Source organism: Poromitra crassiceps, assembly GCF_964638095.1.
Source record: "Poromitra crassiceps genome assembly, chromosome: 28".
In the NCBI taxonomy this organism is placed as follows: domain Eukaryota; kingdom Metazoa; phylum Chordata; class Actinopteri; order Beryciformes; family Melamphaidae; genus Poromitra; species Poromitra crassiceps.
In genome coordinates this window covers 12,345,468-12,362,262 of record NC_139651.1, presented here as the reverse complement: position 1 = coordinate 12,362,262, position 16,795 = coordinate 12,345,468, and the positions used below count along the sequence as shown (strand labels likewise).

The 16,795-nt window shown below is 43.8% G+C and overlaps 1 protein-coding gene across 1 annotated transcript in view; it reads left to right on the top strand.

Annotated features, from left to right (window-relative positions):
- ly75 (lymphocyte antigen 75) overlaps positions 1-16,795 on the top strand; it is a 40,293-nt gene that overhangs the window by 10,783 nt on the left and 12,715 nt on the right. Inside the window, exons 6-22 of the mRNA XM_083662301.1 lie at positions 793-933; positions 2,797-3,009; positions 4,663-4,823; positions 5,197-5,304; positions 5,957-6,045; positions 6,203-6,360; positions 7,914-8,113; positions 8,884-9,026; positions 10,379-10,457; positions 11,160-11,231; positions 12,427-12,550; positions 12,996-13,031; positions 13,200-13,369; positions 13,605-13,672; positions 13,775-13,851; positions 15,173-15,309; positions 15,960-16,068. Coding sequence (XP_083518427.1) covers positions 793-933; positions 2,797-3,009; positions 4,663-4,823; positions 5,197-5,304; positions 5,957-6,045; positions 6,203-6,360; positions 7,914-8,113; positions 8,884-9,026; positions 10,379-10,457; positions 11,160-11,231; positions 12,427-12,550; positions 12,996-13,031; positions 13,200-13,369; positions 13,605-13,672; positions 13,775-13,851; positions 15,173-15,309; positions 15,960-16,068 — 2,085 coding nt within the window. The remainder of the gene's footprint in view (positions 1-792; positions 934-2,796; positions 3,010-4,662; positions 4,824-5,196; positions 5,305-5,956; positions 6,046-6,202; positions 6,361-7,913; positions 8,114-8,883; positions 9,027-10,378; positions 10,458-11,159; positions 11,232-12,426; positions 12,551-12,995; positions 13,032-13,199; positions 13,370-13,604; positions 13,673-13,774; positions 13,852-15,172; positions 15,310-15,959; positions 16,069-16,795) is intronic.

The window sequence follows — 16,795 nt, the reverse complement described above, 5'->3', positions numbered from 1 at the left end:
TCTTTATGACGGCTTCAAGCTATTTGTCATTCGTCATGCTGTTTTCTGTGCCAGAGGGCAAGTGTTGTGTGTGTACTCTGCTTTCTGACCTGCCAGATTTCTGACCTGCCATCCAGACTAATACTGATCTAAGCTGTTTATGGCTTATTGTTTCACAACGTGTCAAAGGCTTTTACGTTTACTGGCAGCAGCATGTCGAGCAACAAAGAGATTATTTTCCCGGGTTAATTTCTACGTCTGAAATCCGATTGGAAAAATGAATGTAGAAAGATGCGTAGAGGTAAACGCCACTTAACTAGGGCTGCTCAATGAATCGGATTTGAATCTCAATTACAATTTTGGATTCCCACAATTATGAAAACAAGATAATCGAGATAAAACCATTATTATTTTTGTTATATATTATTTATTTTAGTTAGCCTATCTCCAAACAATAATACTTTTATTTTATTTCTTGGTTTTTCCCTTAAATTATATTTAAAGTTCAAAGACATCCAAGTATTAATTTTTTTTTTTTTCAAGTTAAATGAATGGATGATGTTGCCAAAGTCAATGAGTAATCGAGTTAAATAATCGTGATCTCATTATCAGTCCAAAATAATCGTGATTGTGATCTTTGATCCTCTCTGGTCTGCTGCTCTCACAATCATTCACTGAGTGTGTGTGTGTGTGTGTGTGTGTGTGTGTGTGTGTGTGTGTGTGTGTGTGTGTGTGTGTGTGTGTGTGTGTGTGTGTGTGTGTGTGTGTGTGTGTGTGTGTGTGTGTGTGTGTGCGCGCGCGCGCGCGCATCAGGAATGCCATCCATCCTAGAGCTTACAGAATCAGACTGTGGAGTGCTGAACTCCAAGCAGAACTACGAGTCCGAGTCGTGCAACAAACGTCTCCCGTACGTCTGCAAAAAGAGTGTGAACGCTTCTCACACAGCACAAGCAGGTGGGTTAGCTGTTTGTTTCCCTTCCTGTCCTCACCTGTCAACTTTGGTTTCAGATCTCAGATGGTCGGACAGGGTTTCTGTGTGGAGGAGGAGGTGGTGGGGGAGGGGGGGGGGATCATGTGACTCTCCAAAACGGATCACACTGCCCACCGCTGCAGCGATTGGCCAAATGCAGTGAAGGGGGCTGGCAATTGTAAATTTCTGCCTGTAGCTTCTCCCTAGTCCCTAGAGCAGGGGTCTCAAACTCAAATTACCTGGGGGCCGCTGAGTGTCCAGTCTTGTTACAAGGGGGCCACTTCATGTATTTAAAAAAAAAAGAGAGAGAAAAATGCAACCGTTCGAATTCTCAACATTAACAATTTATTAATTTATTTGAGGGACAATCTATTTTTTACATCAACAATTTATTTGTTTATTTGAGGGACTTTGTTTTCTTTTTTTAGGGACAATGCACATTACTAAATTAGGCAGTGTTAATTTTCAACTGTCCCTTGGAACTCCAGCTAGAATTAGAACTGATCATAAATGTCACTTGACAGCTCAGTAATCCGCTCTGCCACTGTGTTGGCTGAAAGGCTGATGTTGCTTAAGTGACTTTTTTTTCTGGACAGACGATATAACATATAACACAAGTGGAGTATTGGCCAGAATGACATGAACATTTGGAAACTTATTTCGCGGGTATTGACAGTATCTTGCATGTTGCGTTCAGGTGCATTGTAAAAAAAAAAAAAAAAAAAAATTGCAATTCCATCGCGGGCCACACAGGGGGCTGTGAGTTTGAGACCCCTGCCCTAGAGCAACTTGGGTAAGCTGCTGTGTAGACCACTGCCTGCAAAGCTGTTGTTACTATAGGAAATGACTGTATGATGATATCAATATTGTAGGTGCAGTTATTATAGGAAATGAATGATTATTGAAACAGTTTACAAATGACTCAATGTGTTTCTGTTGCTGCGTGTGACCACATGTTGCCAATAGCCTAGGCCAGTGTTTTCCAAATTATGGGTCGGGATCCAATTTGGGTCGCGGTCCTGTGGGGGGTGGGTCTGTGGGTCGCGGTCCTGTGGGGGGTGGGTCGCCAACTGGTCGTCATGGCAACTCATTACCGTATGTTTTTTTTTTGTGAGTTTGGGTGCCAGGCAGACACGAAATGTATCTGTTGGGTCCCAAGATGAAAAGGTTTGGGAACCCTTGGCCTAGGCCAGGGATACTCAACTTGCGGCCCGGGGGACAGATGCGGCCCGCGATAGCGTGCAGAGTGGCCCCCCCGACAATTTCCGAATTCACAATGAAAACTAAGGTTAAATAAAATTTGACTGAGCTCCAGCTAAATTGTCAAATACGGCTGTCTGCTCGGCTCGCCACCCAGGCACTTACAGTATATGTATTAACTATGCAAAATAATGTGAGGCTAAACTCCGGCCGACACCCCAAAATCCTACAATCTGCTACAGAAAAATGTATATTAATGTTTATTGACTGGCCCCTTGCCTCCTGTCATTTTGCAAAAGTGGCCCCCAGGCAAAGCAAGTCGAGTATCCATGGCCTAGGGCCTAGGCTATACTGTTAAAAAGAATCTGATGCATTTTCAACAGTCGTGCCTAGAAACCCTGGTTCTAACAGCAGCTTAGCGTATCAAGGGAGACCATTTTGGCCAAAAATATAAATATTTTGAAAATGTTTTAAGCATGGCTTGTTATGATCTTACCGTGGCAGCCAGCCACATTAATCGTTAATAATAATAATCATCATCATAATAATAATAGTTGCCTTTTCTCACTCCCTCTCTTCCGGTATGCGTCTGTCTTGCTCTCTCTCTCTCTCTCTCTCTCTCTCTCTCTCCTCCTCCCTCTATGCAGAGTCGTTTGTGTATAACGATACAGCGTGTCCGGACAACTGGGTCCCCTGGAGCGGCTGGTGCTACATGTTGGTGAAAGACACGCCGCTGGCCTTCGTAGACGCCCAGTCGCACTGTGAGAAGATCCCTGAGGGAGGAGGAGGAGGAGGAGGCTCTCTGGCCAGCCTCCACTCCCTGGACAGCCAGGAAATGATCAGCACTAATTTCCATGCAGGTCAATATGGATATCATCTTATCTTATCTCATCTCATATTATGATTATATGATCTCATATCTTACATTAAAAAAAAAAGGCCCCTTCAGTCCTCAAATCGGACTCTTCTCAACACAAGGGAAATGTCTGTCGGTGGTGTGAGCTCATTCAAAAATGTAGTAGAATCCGGTTTGCCTGGTGTCCGGCACCCATGAAGGGGTCTGGATGCAAGCCTTTCTGGCAGGTATGTCGCGACTCTCGGACATGCCCGATTGGATGGTCGATGTAGGCGGGGACAAACCTACTTGTAGGGCTTTTCCACTGACACCTTTGGCCGCGCCGAGCCACGGCGTACCGCGCCGATCTCCGTTTCCATTCTATTTTTTCTGTGCCAAGCCGTGCTCAAGACGGACCTACTCTGGAGTCTGGACCCGCCTCCAAGCTGCCCAACCGCAGTCAAGTAACAACACCCCTTCTCCCCCTCAGCTCTGCCACGAGCAGAGCGATGTGAAACTCTCATGTCTTGAGCGGTTGAAAGCCTCTCTGTGTTTTAGCTTTCAGTACTTTTGCAGCTTCTAAATGCAGCTTCTGTGGTTTGAGGTTTACTGCATCTCCTGTGTTTGGCTTTGTACTTTATCTTTACCGTTTCCTCGTCGCCTTGTCAACTCACTGCCGAGCGACGAAAGCATTTCCTGACACTAGTCCTTTGTACTAAAATCTTTCCACTGAAAAACTAACGGAAGGCACTTATTTTATTAGTTTCATTTTATTTTGAAGGACTTGGAAGGAAATGCAATGTTTATCCACCGTTTCAGCTGTGACTCTTGACACAGCCATCTCGATGCTACTGCTGCGGGGGGGAAATCCCACCGCCGTGATTGGTGTTCGCTCTGAGGCGCTTCCAGATGATGTCAGTCTGCTTTATTATTGTGATTGGTGAAAGATTTTTGATAACTGTCAACTAGACAAAGTCATTGAGTAGAACATTCTTGAAACAGCCCGCATGTTTATATGACTTCAGTTGGACAGGTAGATTTTTGCTGTGCAGTATTAAACATGGAGGGAACAGTGAGTTGAACCCACAATGCTCTCTCACCTGCCCCCCGTGTCTTGACCTAAGCCTTAGGTGCTATTGGACCAAACCGTTCTGGGGTCTCTGAGAGGAGCTGCCACGCTGGGGAGCTCCTCCGACATCAACTACATACATTTTTCAAGGGCTTTTTTCTGTTTGCAGTCACGCCGTCAATAGGAACGCTGAAGTGACGTAAGCCAGCCGGTTGTTGGCATGCTAACCGCTACTAGTAGCTTCACAGCAAAGCAAGTGAGAGTTCACATGGGGATTGAGACGACTTTGGCTAACAATTAGCTAGCTCCCAACAAGTAAGAGCATGTTACCATTCTTGATGATACCACCTCAGGAGGACATTTCTAGAAGTTTGACCAATCAACACTTAGGTCTGGAAGTGGTCCATCTTCCTCTTGTGCTGGGAAAGTACCTACCCTGAATTAAGAGCAAAAAGTCCCTCAAAACAGTTCTAAAAACTACTGTGGTATCCAGTTCCTCCAACTGTTAGAACTATGGAAAAGTTCCTCTTAACTTGACTAATAATTTCACGTCTTTTAAAAGGTTCCTTAAAATGACGTGCTCATATGATATGTGTTGTTGTCCATTAGATCACGTGTCTTTGGACGTGTGGATCGGTCTGATCGGTACAAACATGAACGACACTGTCTTCAACTGGGTCGACCTGGCGCCAGTCACCTTCACTTACTGGGGCCCAAACCAGCCTTCCCAGCCTACACTGGATCCCAGCTGTGTCTTCTACTCTGGAGAGGTGTGTGTGTGTGTGTGTGTGTGTGTGTGTGTGTGTGTGTGTGTGTGTGTGTGTGTTTGTGTGTCAGTCTGTGTGCGCGCGTGTGCATGTGTGTCTGTGTGTGCGTGCGCATGTATTGTGTTTTCCTTGTTGTGTGCATGTATTGTGTGTGGGCTTTGCTATAACCTCACCCATATCCTGTTGTACCACGTGTGTGTGTGTGTGTGTGTGTGTGTGTGTGTGTGTGTGTGTGTGTGGCGCGCGTGTGTGTGTGCGTGCGCGCGCGCGCGTGTGTGTGTGTTCGATTGTGTTTGTGTGTCTTCTTGTGATCGTCTGTTCCAGTTTGTTATCTTGTGGTCTGTAAAGTCGAGCCTGTGTCCTGTGTTCTCCGCAGGCTCACGGCTGGAGGGTCGGGAATTGCAGTGTAAAACTACCTTTCATGTGTCAGAAGAAAGGAGAAGTCAGGGAGTCGGCGACAGTGGCCTCATGTCCGCCGGGGGATGTACGTATTGTCATAAACAGCCGCCTACATTAGTTAACCTTTTACTTGTTCTATTTGGGACATTTTTGATTTTGAAGAGAATTGGTCGTTTTTATTGGGTGGGGGGGGGGACATGCAGTATACTGTATGTCCCGTGACGAGTCGACTACTAATTGATTAATTGATGACTACTAAAATGCAGTAGTCGTGAGTGCCCTAGTTATGGTACGATTTGATTATGCAATATGGGGTAATCATGATTCTATACAACTACCGGTACGTTGCAATGAAATAAATACAAGTTCTCAACAACGACAAAATATGACTGTAGAATTGTTTATTTCTGAGCCAGAATTGTTTCTAGCTATCACACCAGCTTGCTAGAATGTAAACAACAATTTATAAATGTCATTATATACATAGTGGATATATAATTATATAAAAAATATAATTTGCATTGAGAGCTTGTGGAATTCTGTTGGGCAAGCTGCATCATTTGTGATTTACGAAAATAAATGCCGCTAATATTGCGATTCAGTCAGTGTTCTGATCCAGTTGTCACATTTCTGTCCCTAGTAGTAGCACAGTATGTGTGCAGATTTGTGTTGGTCTGAGAGATTGAACTGATCATTGCTGAAGCTCTGTGACCGAGGTGCAACTCTCCTTCCCTCAGGGGTGGAGGAGACACGGCAACGCCTGCTATCAAGTGAACGGCAAGCAAGTGTCCTTCAAAGACCGCTGTAACATCACCATAAGAAACAGGTGTGGTCAAAGAGTGACACTTTGTCGCTTGTTTTCCCCCCCGTCAGTTGTCCACATAAAAGCTTTCCTGGTACTATTTCGAAAGAAGAGCTGAATGTCACGACGGTATGCCATATTATTTAATTTAATTTATTTCATGTTTGACTGTTCTTTCCAGGTTTGAGCAGGCTTTTATCAGCCGTCTGCTTGCGGAGCAACTCAGTACGGAACCTCAGTATTTTTGGATCGGGCTCCAGGACGTCAAGAACAACAATGAGTACCAATGGACGAGCCAGGGTGTGGTTACATACGACAACTGGGGCTGGTTTCAGCCAGGTTAGTATACGGTTAGTCTCAACGCCAGACCCATGAGAGTTCTTAACGCTGATACACTACGTTACTGCATGCTGCAGATCTCTCTCTGGGTCTGGGACGCTTTCCCTCAGCCAGCTGGGGTCGGAGGTGAACCGTTCACTTTGGCCAGTGATTGGCCAGTGGTGGATTCAGTCTTCCCCCAATCAGTAACGACTTTGTGATCAGACGACAGGGGAGGCCCAGCCCATTTTTCAAAAATTTTCAAACCGATCTCTCATTGGTGCTACGACCTGTCACTCATTCAGTTTCAACCCCCCTCCTAGACCCGCCCTCAAACCCCAGAAGTGGCTGTGAAGTGGCACAGACTCATTTATCTAGTATGCGGAGCGCAGCGATTCAACATAATATTTCATGGGATTCAGTTTCAGCTCATGGGAATGGTGGAGTACAGTATTGCCAAAGCAGTTGGTGGTTTCTTAAAATGCGGAGGTTCAGATGAGTCATACACCAACATTAGACGATAGAGGAACCCACACAGTGATTTTCTATGACGTAAAAAACCGCAAATGGGGAAATCAGGGAGCTGATACAGCAAAAAGGGTCATTTAATGAGACAATGAAAATTCCACGCAATATTGTTTAAAAGCAGCAAACCTGGAGAGTCTAGAACAGGGGTGCCCAACCTTTTTTGATCCAAGATCTACTTTTCAAGTAGCCAGCCTCCCGAGTTCTACCAGTCCAGTTTCAACATCGCAAACGCACACACATCGTTTCCAGCCTGAAGTAACTAACCTCACAACACTTTCTCGTTGTCCCACAACCACTTGACATTAGGGCTGTGAATCTTTACTGGCCTCACGATTCGATTCGATTACGATTCAGAGGGCTACGATTCGATTCGATTACGATTATCGATGCATCTCAATGCATCTCGATGCATCTTAAATCGATGCATCACTTTTTTTCCCCAATACATGATTTATTTTTTCTCACTTTCTTTTTTCTCACTGTGTGGCTACTTTTAAAATAAAAGTGCATTTGGAATTGCATTGTATTATGATCCATAATTAAAATAAACAACTGCATGTACTTCCATAATATTTTATTTGATTATTTATTTATTCTTTTTTATAATCGATTTTTGACACCCCTCGCGATCGACCTGGGGTCAGTCCGTGGTCGACCAGTAGACCGCGATCAACTGGTTGGGCACCCCTGGTCTAGAATAACGCTTTGACAGAAGGGAAATCACATTATGAATGCTATATGCAACTAGAAGTGCACTCAGAGAGTGCAGATCTCCAGTCTGCTATGATATGCACATTTTGTGAGTCGGATCAGAACCCTGACCCTTGGACTTGACTTGGGACTTGTGAGTGTTGACTTGTGACTTGACTTGTGACTTGACTTGGGACTTGTGAGTGTTGACTTGTGACTTGACTCGGGACTTGGGTGCAAAGACTTGCCACTGACTTGTGACTTTGCAAAACAATGACTTGGTCCCACCTCTGGTATCTGTACAGTACCTTCATTTTTGTACAATACTGTGCTGTGTTCTGCTCGTGTCCCGTCAGACCGGGCTGGAGGTTGTGCAGTCATGACCACGGCGAAACCCCTGGGCAAGTGGGAGGTGAAGAACTGCACCATCTTCAAAGCCGGCACCATTTGTAAGAGAGACATCTCTGCGCCACCGCCTCCAGAACCAGAGCCCGACCCAGACGCAGCTTGTCCTGACGGGTGGATGTCCAGACAAGGCGTCAAATACTGTTACAAGGTGTGTGTGTGTGTGTGTGTGTGTGTGTGTGTGTGTGTGTGTGTGTGTGTGGGCAAGTACTGTAAATATGATCGGAGACTTACTGTAACGTTACTGCTAAAGCTGTGTTCACACCGAGATATTTATTTTTCTCTCTGTCGCTCGATTCAACCCTTTGGAATCGCTCTGTCGCTCTGTTTAAATCGCTCGTCAACAGGCACAAGAATTGACGGACATCTGGGGGCTATAACGTTACGCAATGTCATGATATTTGTCCACTACGAGCCACCGTAGTTGTTTACAAGCTAAGCCTATCAGCGTGCTCCTCCTAACGTGAGCTCTATACCGGTAGTACAGACTTCACTTCATGTCAGCCTGTCAATCAGCTGTTAATGCGGTTTGTTGCCACACAATAAACCAGCGGTTTGTTCCAAGCCAGTGTGATCCTTGACTCACTCTCACACGGCAGCCAATCAGCGTTGAACAGCGAGCGACTGATGCCAGCGTAATTTCGCTCGAGTTGGGATATTTCATCTCGGGCGCCGACGAGCGAATTTTCTCCCTATCGCTCTGTCTCTGTCGCTTGGACGCCCAGCGATTTTTCTCCCGGGCGAATATACGCTCAATCGCTCGTTTGCATTGACTTTGTATGTAAGCTCGATGCCAGCGAAAAACTTGAATAGGTCGGTGTGAACGCAGCTTAACAGTTTGATGCCCGGGGCTGCACGCTCAGCCAGCAGTAGCAGTTTTTCAGGAGCTGTCGTGAGTGACTGTGTGCTCTCTCTCGTCAGGTGTTCCACTCGGAGCGCGTGAGCAGGAAGCGCTCCTGGGAGGAAGCGGAGAGGTTCTGCCAGGCGCTGGGGGCCAACCTGCCCAGCTTCACGCAGCACGAGGAGATGGAGGAACTGCACGATGTCATGAGAGACACCATCAGGTAGGTGCACCCACACGTCGCACCGACTCACCTAAGGGCTAATGTACACCGCCTCTGGAACAGATGCGGTACGGCTGCGGACAGACTCACACTCATGTCATCTGTCAGATCAGACGTACAGTCAAAGTAGGCAAGTTTAAAATGTATTCAGAGGATTACATGTGATTTTCCCCCCCGTGCAGTTTAGAAAAGGATTAGGTTTACGGAGTTCACTCTGATTTCTCTTTAATCGGGGGAGCGGGGGAACTATGTTGTAAAATTAAGTGGACATATTAAAAGCTACTCTTCTCTTCTTTGCTTCAAAAAAATCACGGTACAATTGGCTGATTGACAATTGTCAAATTTCTGCTGCTTATAGAGAGGCAAAGTGACCGCCTACTTCCTGCTTCAGCACTGTACCAGAGATTTTCATCTGCCATTTATTTTCCCATAGACATTTCGTAAAATGCTTATAAAAATAGTTTTACTTGTTCAAACCAAACAGTTCAGATATATTTATAAACAGGAGAGACCACATAACATTTCACTCCGACCAAAATTGCAGATTTAAAGAAAATATTTTTTTTATGTTGTTTTTTTAAGAGTGAAATGTTCTATGCTCTCTCCCGATTCTAAATATAGCTGAACCGTTTGGTTTGACCAAGTAAAACTATTTTTATAAGCATTTTACAAAATGTCTATGGGAAAATAAAGGGCAGATACAAATCTCTGGTACAGTGCTGAAGCTCTATGGAGACAAAATGTGTACTCTGTAATGGCTATGACTTAGTAAAAATGTGCTAAAAGTACACAGTAACGTGAGTAAATAGACTTGATTACTTCCACTCTTGGCTGTAATAAAGACATTAACAAATCAATTTTGAATGTCGTTACACGCACGCACACACACACACACACACACACGCACGCACGCACGCACACACACACACACACACACACACACACACACACACACACACACACACACACACACACACACACACACACACACACACACTGCATACTGGTAGTACCAGTCCCTTCACAACAGAAGAATGCTAAACACACAGGTCTGTCTTCCCAGGCACATACCTCAGACTCAGTTAAACCTCCCGAAGAGGCGTCTCACATAAACACGCAGTACTTCACTTGACCACTGAAATAAACACACACGGTCTCCTATCTCACACGTCTAGGAGGATTCTGATTCTGATTCTGATTCACACTTGTATGGGGAGAAGCAGAGTTGACGCACTAAATGTACTCATGCAGTTTGGATAAGGCGCATAAATGTTTTAACAGGTTGCATCCTGATGATCAGTAAATAAAGTGCGATGAATGACGCTGGTTTTCTCATCTTGTCCTTGCTCCAGTGATAACCGTTTCTTCTGGGTCGGCCTGAACAGGAGGAACCCGGCAGACCGCTCCTGGGAGTGGAGCGATGGCCGAGCTGTGAGTGCTACTAACTACTGTAACACGCGGCGCCATTGTCTTGATACCAGTGGATTGATCTGTGTTGGGGGTGACTCATTACAAAAGTAACATATTACATGTAATATATTACTTTTAGCAGTACCTCAGTAATAGAACTTATTACTATATTACTAATAGGATTTGAGTAATATTATACCAGTTACTTTGTCAAGTAACACAAGTTACAAATTGAGTTAAACAATTTTTTTTAATCAAAGCACACATATTTAAATAAAGATACAATCATCTCCTAATCAAATTGTGTGTTTTTATGCAAATAACCACTACAGATGATAATAACAAAGGAAAAGGATAACATTTAGAATTTTGGACGGTTTACACTGACTTCAAGACGGTTGCAATTATTTTTAGGGATGGTTCCGGGGCGGCGATGTCATTCTGCTCCTGCTGTTATTACAGTGAAAGTAATGCAATAGTAGTGTAATAAGTAACAAGTTACTCTACACAGACAGTAATATTGTAAAGTAACTTATTACTTTCAAACAAAGGTAACTAATAATATGTAGTATATTACATTTTGAAAGTAACTTGCCCAACACTGGTGTTCAACTCTTTTTGTAAAAACACACCACAACTGCTTTGCACAGATTCACCACATCTTGATAAAAGACATTGTTTTCTGAGTGTAACGTCTATTTTTTCCTAATGTCTCTGCAACAGGTGTCCATGGGTATTTTAAACCAAGATTTCCATGAGGATGATGCGTACAATCGAGACTGCGCAGCGTTTAAGGTAGGCTGTGTGGACAGATGAAGCTGTGGCCTTCTGAAGGTGCACCGGGTCAATCTGTCAGCCTGATCTGTGGCTCAAGGTCCATTTGCGTTTATGGGTAGCCTGGCTCCAGAACTTTCGAAGCCACGCCCACTCCACAGTTGTGGATTTGGCTGTCCTTGGAAATGAGTTTGATGATTCAGTCTGAATATCAGGTTAGTTTATGTGTGGTTGTGACAAATGTTACGGCTGAAATCCCTCCCCCGATGACCACAGTGACAATTTCTCGCATGCTCTTTTTATTTATTTCAAATTATTTTTATTCGTTTTTAAACAATACAAACAAGAAAAAACAAAACTCGTAGAAGACAGACAATACAAAATCGCATGCTCTTTTTAAGGAAAATGCAGGCACTTTTTATTTTTATTTTTGTTTCATATCAAAATATTTTTTCATGTGACATTATCACTGACTGGCTATGACGATATTGTCTTTTCTTTCACTGACCTTTGACCAAGTTGTTGGATCACCTCTCTCCCACCATGACACCACTCTTCCAGATGGAAGGAGTGCAATGATATTTTTTATCTCGGCACGCTCTGGCTTTGACCTGACTTTGATCGTTCCGATCACTTGCGTACGTTGCTACGACAACAAGACTCATAATCTTATGCTATCAGCAGACAGGATAGCGTTGAATAATCGGGGTTAGTTGTTACTGTGTCAAGTCAAGTCAAGTTTATTTGTATAGCACATTTCATACACAGAGGAAATTCAAAGTGCTTCACATAAAATGGATGACAGGAAAATAAAAGAATAAAAGAAGAGAATAAAATGGACATTTAAAAGCATCACAACAAAACTTAAAGAAAAAGAGTATAAAAAGTGCATTAGGCAACAGGCGCAGCAGTTGCGAAAAGAGCTAAAAACTTATAGAGGACTCATTGGGTTTGCATAATAGAATAAATCAATTTATCTATATTGAGTCCCCCGACATCATGACTATAAACATGACTACTACACACACATAAAACTCAGGTCTGGGTACGGTGTCCTCTTTTCCTCTATACTGCAGTTTGGACGCCAAGCATACCCCCGCTTGTACCTTGCGTCATCTGTCATCATGTCCTGTCATTTTAATTTTTTAATTTTTGATGTTTTCCTTTTGTGTTTTTCTCCCAAGTTTTGATTTCAAACGATCTCTGTCCTCCGCAGACGATGAAGACCGGCTTGAGACACGTGTTTGAGTTCCTGCTCCATGACTTCCCTCCCTCGCCTTTCTATGCCACACCATTCCACTGTGATGCCCAGCTGGAGTGGGTCTGCCAAATAGCCCGGGGTAAGAGGACACCACTATGATCTGTATGTGTGTGCGTGTGCACGCGTTCCAAGTGTCTGTTGTTTTGTGTGTGTTTGTGAAGAGCTAACGCTTCCTCATACATAGAGGCTTCTTATTAAAAGAGATTTGTAATTTTATAGATTAGTTTAATAAAAGGGATTTGGTATGACACATACACACACATACAGTATATATACTGTATATATATATATATATATATATACAGTATATCATTCATTGCATTATATGCTAGTTTCTCTTGCAGTTTTTCTGAGCTAAATGTTGTAGTCAGCTAAAGGAGCTACTTGGATTCAGAAATCAGGGACAAGCGGTACTGAAGTCAAAAGTTTGAGAAACACTGAACTAGAATGTAACATGATCAGGTGATTTGAACAGTTTTGGTCATATTCTGCTGCTAATTCACTCTTTGATTGTGTTTCAACAGGAAAGACACCAAAGAACCCCGACTGGTACCAGCCTGGTAAGCCCAGTCTATGAATATCTTTTGAGTCTAGATTCTGACCTATCAGTGGCCAGAATATTCCCGATTCAACATTGTCTTTTGCAATGGGTAGCACACCAACTATTGCTGTCCACAATACAGTATATCCAGATTTTTAGACTGCCGTCTGTTGTGTGTTTTTTTCAGGTGGACACCATGAAACGTCCATATTTGTAGATGGCCGGGAGTTTTGGTTTGTGACGGAGCCGAAGCTGACGTTTGAGGAGGCGAGACTCTTTTGCAGTGGGAATGGCAGCAAACTGGCTGCACCAGTCAGCTTCACCGCGGCCAGACAGATCCACCAGCAAATATCAAAGGTACATGACAGGAGACCATATCTGACCATGGCAGGACACACTCATAGTAGTGGCATAACATACTATGAGATATGGATAGCGCCCTGAGTTTACAGTCACAAACATTATTATTAGGATAGTGTGTGTGTGTGTGTGTGTGTGTGTGTGTGTGTGTGTGTGCGTGCGTGTTATGTCTTACATATGTTCTTATTTAATCCCATGATGTTGTTCTGACACTTGTGATGTTGTTGAACAGATGTCAGGTTCTCCCAAGCAAAGCTGGTGGGCCGATATGAGACAGCCTGGGCGATACTACCCAATGACGTAAAGCAATACACGACACACTGTATAAATATATACATTGTAAAATATTATGTTACGAGCAGCACAGACATTGGCTTTAATAATGTGTGTTTTATGTCCCAGGTTGAACCAGATGCACTTCTACCATTCCGTCTTCCTGGGCAGATGCACCTCTATCAGTCCTGAAAACCTCTTCCCAGGTGAGTCAACATCACTTCATTCCTATTCATAGCTTTCAAGGGGCGTTACGTGCTGCCGGGAACGCCCACCTGGCGGTCAAAAAAACAACTTGTTCATTCCGTTGCCTGCGAGTCAGTCGACTCACGCTGTTTGGCTTTTTTTTCTACCATCAAAGTACACACGTCTTTGCTCTTTGCAGCCAACATTTCATCAAAGGTAAGCTCAAGTAACGTTACAATAATGATTAATACCCCGTTAACGTTACCTTACCTTTGATAAAATGTTGGCCGCAAAGAGCAAAGACGTGTGTACTTTGATGGTAGAAAAAAAAGCTATTTGCATTTCCCCTGCCCAGCGACTGAACCACCCGCACAAATCCACAACCTCCTCCTTTCTTTCTCCGACGGGATTCTGTGAAAGCACAAGCCAGGCGTGTCTCCTCGTCGGTTTAGTGCAACCGATAGCACAACAGGTAGGCTATCGGCACTTTGGCTGAACAAACACTACACAGCGTGAGAAACTAGTCGACACGGCTGGCAAGTTGTTTTTTTGACCGCCAGGTGGGCGTTCCCGGCAGCACGTAACGCCCCTTGAAAGCTATGAATATAGGCCCTTTTCACAGCAACCGTTTTGAGGTGCTAAAGCAGGAAGTAAAGCAGCTGCAACCAATTACATCAATGAGGGTCCTGGCACTGGAACACCTAAATGGAATGGGACCATCATACATTTGGTATCGGTTACACCTGCTTTACTTCCCGCCTTTACCGCCTCAAAACTGTTGGTGTGAAAAGGGTCCATACAACCGAGTTTAGTAGCCCAATCTGGTGTTAAAGGAACACTCCGCCCATTTTCAACCAGCTTTGTATCATTAGAACATCAGTAGTATATCAGAAAACTGTAAACTGTTTTGAAGTCTGTCATTTAATTTGACAGTTATTGAGTGTTAAAGTGTGGACCAGTGACATCACTGGTCCACACTAACTCAAATTAATAACTCACTAACTCAAATCAACTCTCAATAACTGTCAAACTAGATGAATTGATGAATAATTTGACAGTTATTGAGAGTTGATTTGAGTTAATGAGTTATTAATTTGAGTTAGTGTGGACCAGTGATGTCACTGGTCCACACTTTAACACTCAATAACTGTCAAATGAAATTACAGACTTCAAAACCGTTTACAGTTTTCTGATATACTACTGATGTTCTAATGATACAAAGCTGGTTGAAAATGGGCGGAGTGTTCCTTTAATCCCAGAAAAGGCTTCATGTACGTTATACTCGTGATCTCTCTTACTCACTCACACACGCGCGCTTCCCTGTCATATATTTACTTGCAGAGTATGAGTACAGTTGTGATCGTCAGCTGTCCTTCGTGTGTGAGCTGCATAACGTCACGTCGGTGGAGAGGAACCCTCTGGAGCCTCACGCCGGAGGGACCGCGTGTGACCAGAATTCATTGGCCTTCAGAAACAAGGTCTGACTCTCCTACACACTGAGTGCCTGTTAGGCTGACCCTCTTATTGACTCGCAGGGTCTGACTCTCCTGGTTTTATCTTGTAAAACATAAACACATGGCTTTAAAGAGGACATGAGACATTTGATCATAGGACTCTAGCTTTTCACCTCATTCAAGACAGGACACTGCTTTCAAGTCTTAAATTGACCTACGTTTGCTAGAAAATGTAACAACATTTATTTCAGCTTTTCGCCAACTAGGGCGCTGCGAGATGATGTCACTAGGTTGGCTGTAGAGTGCAGTAGTAAGGAGTTTGAACGTTTTGATGAATCAAAACAACCACAATCCAAGTCAGAAACCAACAACACCATATGCTGTGAGCCTAAAATTCAAAATCCTTACTACCAACACTTAACTAGCATGTACTCTACTCTACTGTACTGTACATCCATTGTAAATAAGAATTTGTTCTTAATGACTTACCTGGTTAAATAAAGGTTAAATAAAATAAAATAAATACTGCACTGCACTGTACTGTACTGTACTGTACAGTCAACCTAGTGACTCTTTATAGCACATCTAGGTACATTTCAGACTTGAAAGCAGTCTTGCCTGAGGTGAAATGCAAATGAACTGACCTCTGATGAACTCTGACCTGTATTTTCCAGTGCTACACAGTGAGGCGGCCCAGTCTGAACCTGTCATTCAAGACGGCCAATGAGCAATGCATGACCATGAAGGGAACTCTGCTCACCATATCTGACCAGGTGGAGCAAGGTGAGCATGTCCACCCAGCTGCTCTTCTGGCACCACCACTACAGTGACTGAACATAGCAGGCATGTCAGGCCTATCGTAACGCACATGGTGTCGACTGGCACATGCCTCGTCTTGTTTGTTTTTTAAAGCCATAATAGCTTCATGTTGACCAAGGAAACATGCCTTTGTTTTACAGCAGCGGCTGGTCAGATTAATTTACAGTGATGTGGGATTTTGGTAGCTTCCTGGACATGATGTAACCCTCAAATGGAAGAATTGCATGTGTTTTTTTCTCTCTCTCTCTCTCTCTTTCCATTCACTGCCATTCTATGAAACATTGCACGAAACGGGTCCGACAATCACAATTCTAGCCCAAACGCCATTTTTATTTTATTTTGCTGAATTTGTTTTAATTAAGTTTTGTTTGTTATTAAACCAACAAGTGTAACACCAAAATCTGGTCCGATATCGCTGTTACACTTGTTCAAACTGAAAGGTTTAATAATGTAAAGAAAGCAATTCACAAATTAAGCAAAAATTTGTTTCGTTTTTTTGGTCCACCCCCCTCCCCCGGCAGAATCTGCTTTCTGCAGAATCGGCTAGTTCAACGTGCCACAAAATGCCACATTGAACCACTCGAGTATTTATTATGCCTCCGCCGGCGATAGCCAGGCCGGAGGCATTATGGATCCGGGTTGTCCGTCCGTATGGCTGTCCGTCCGTCCGTCCGTCCGTCCGTCCGTCCGA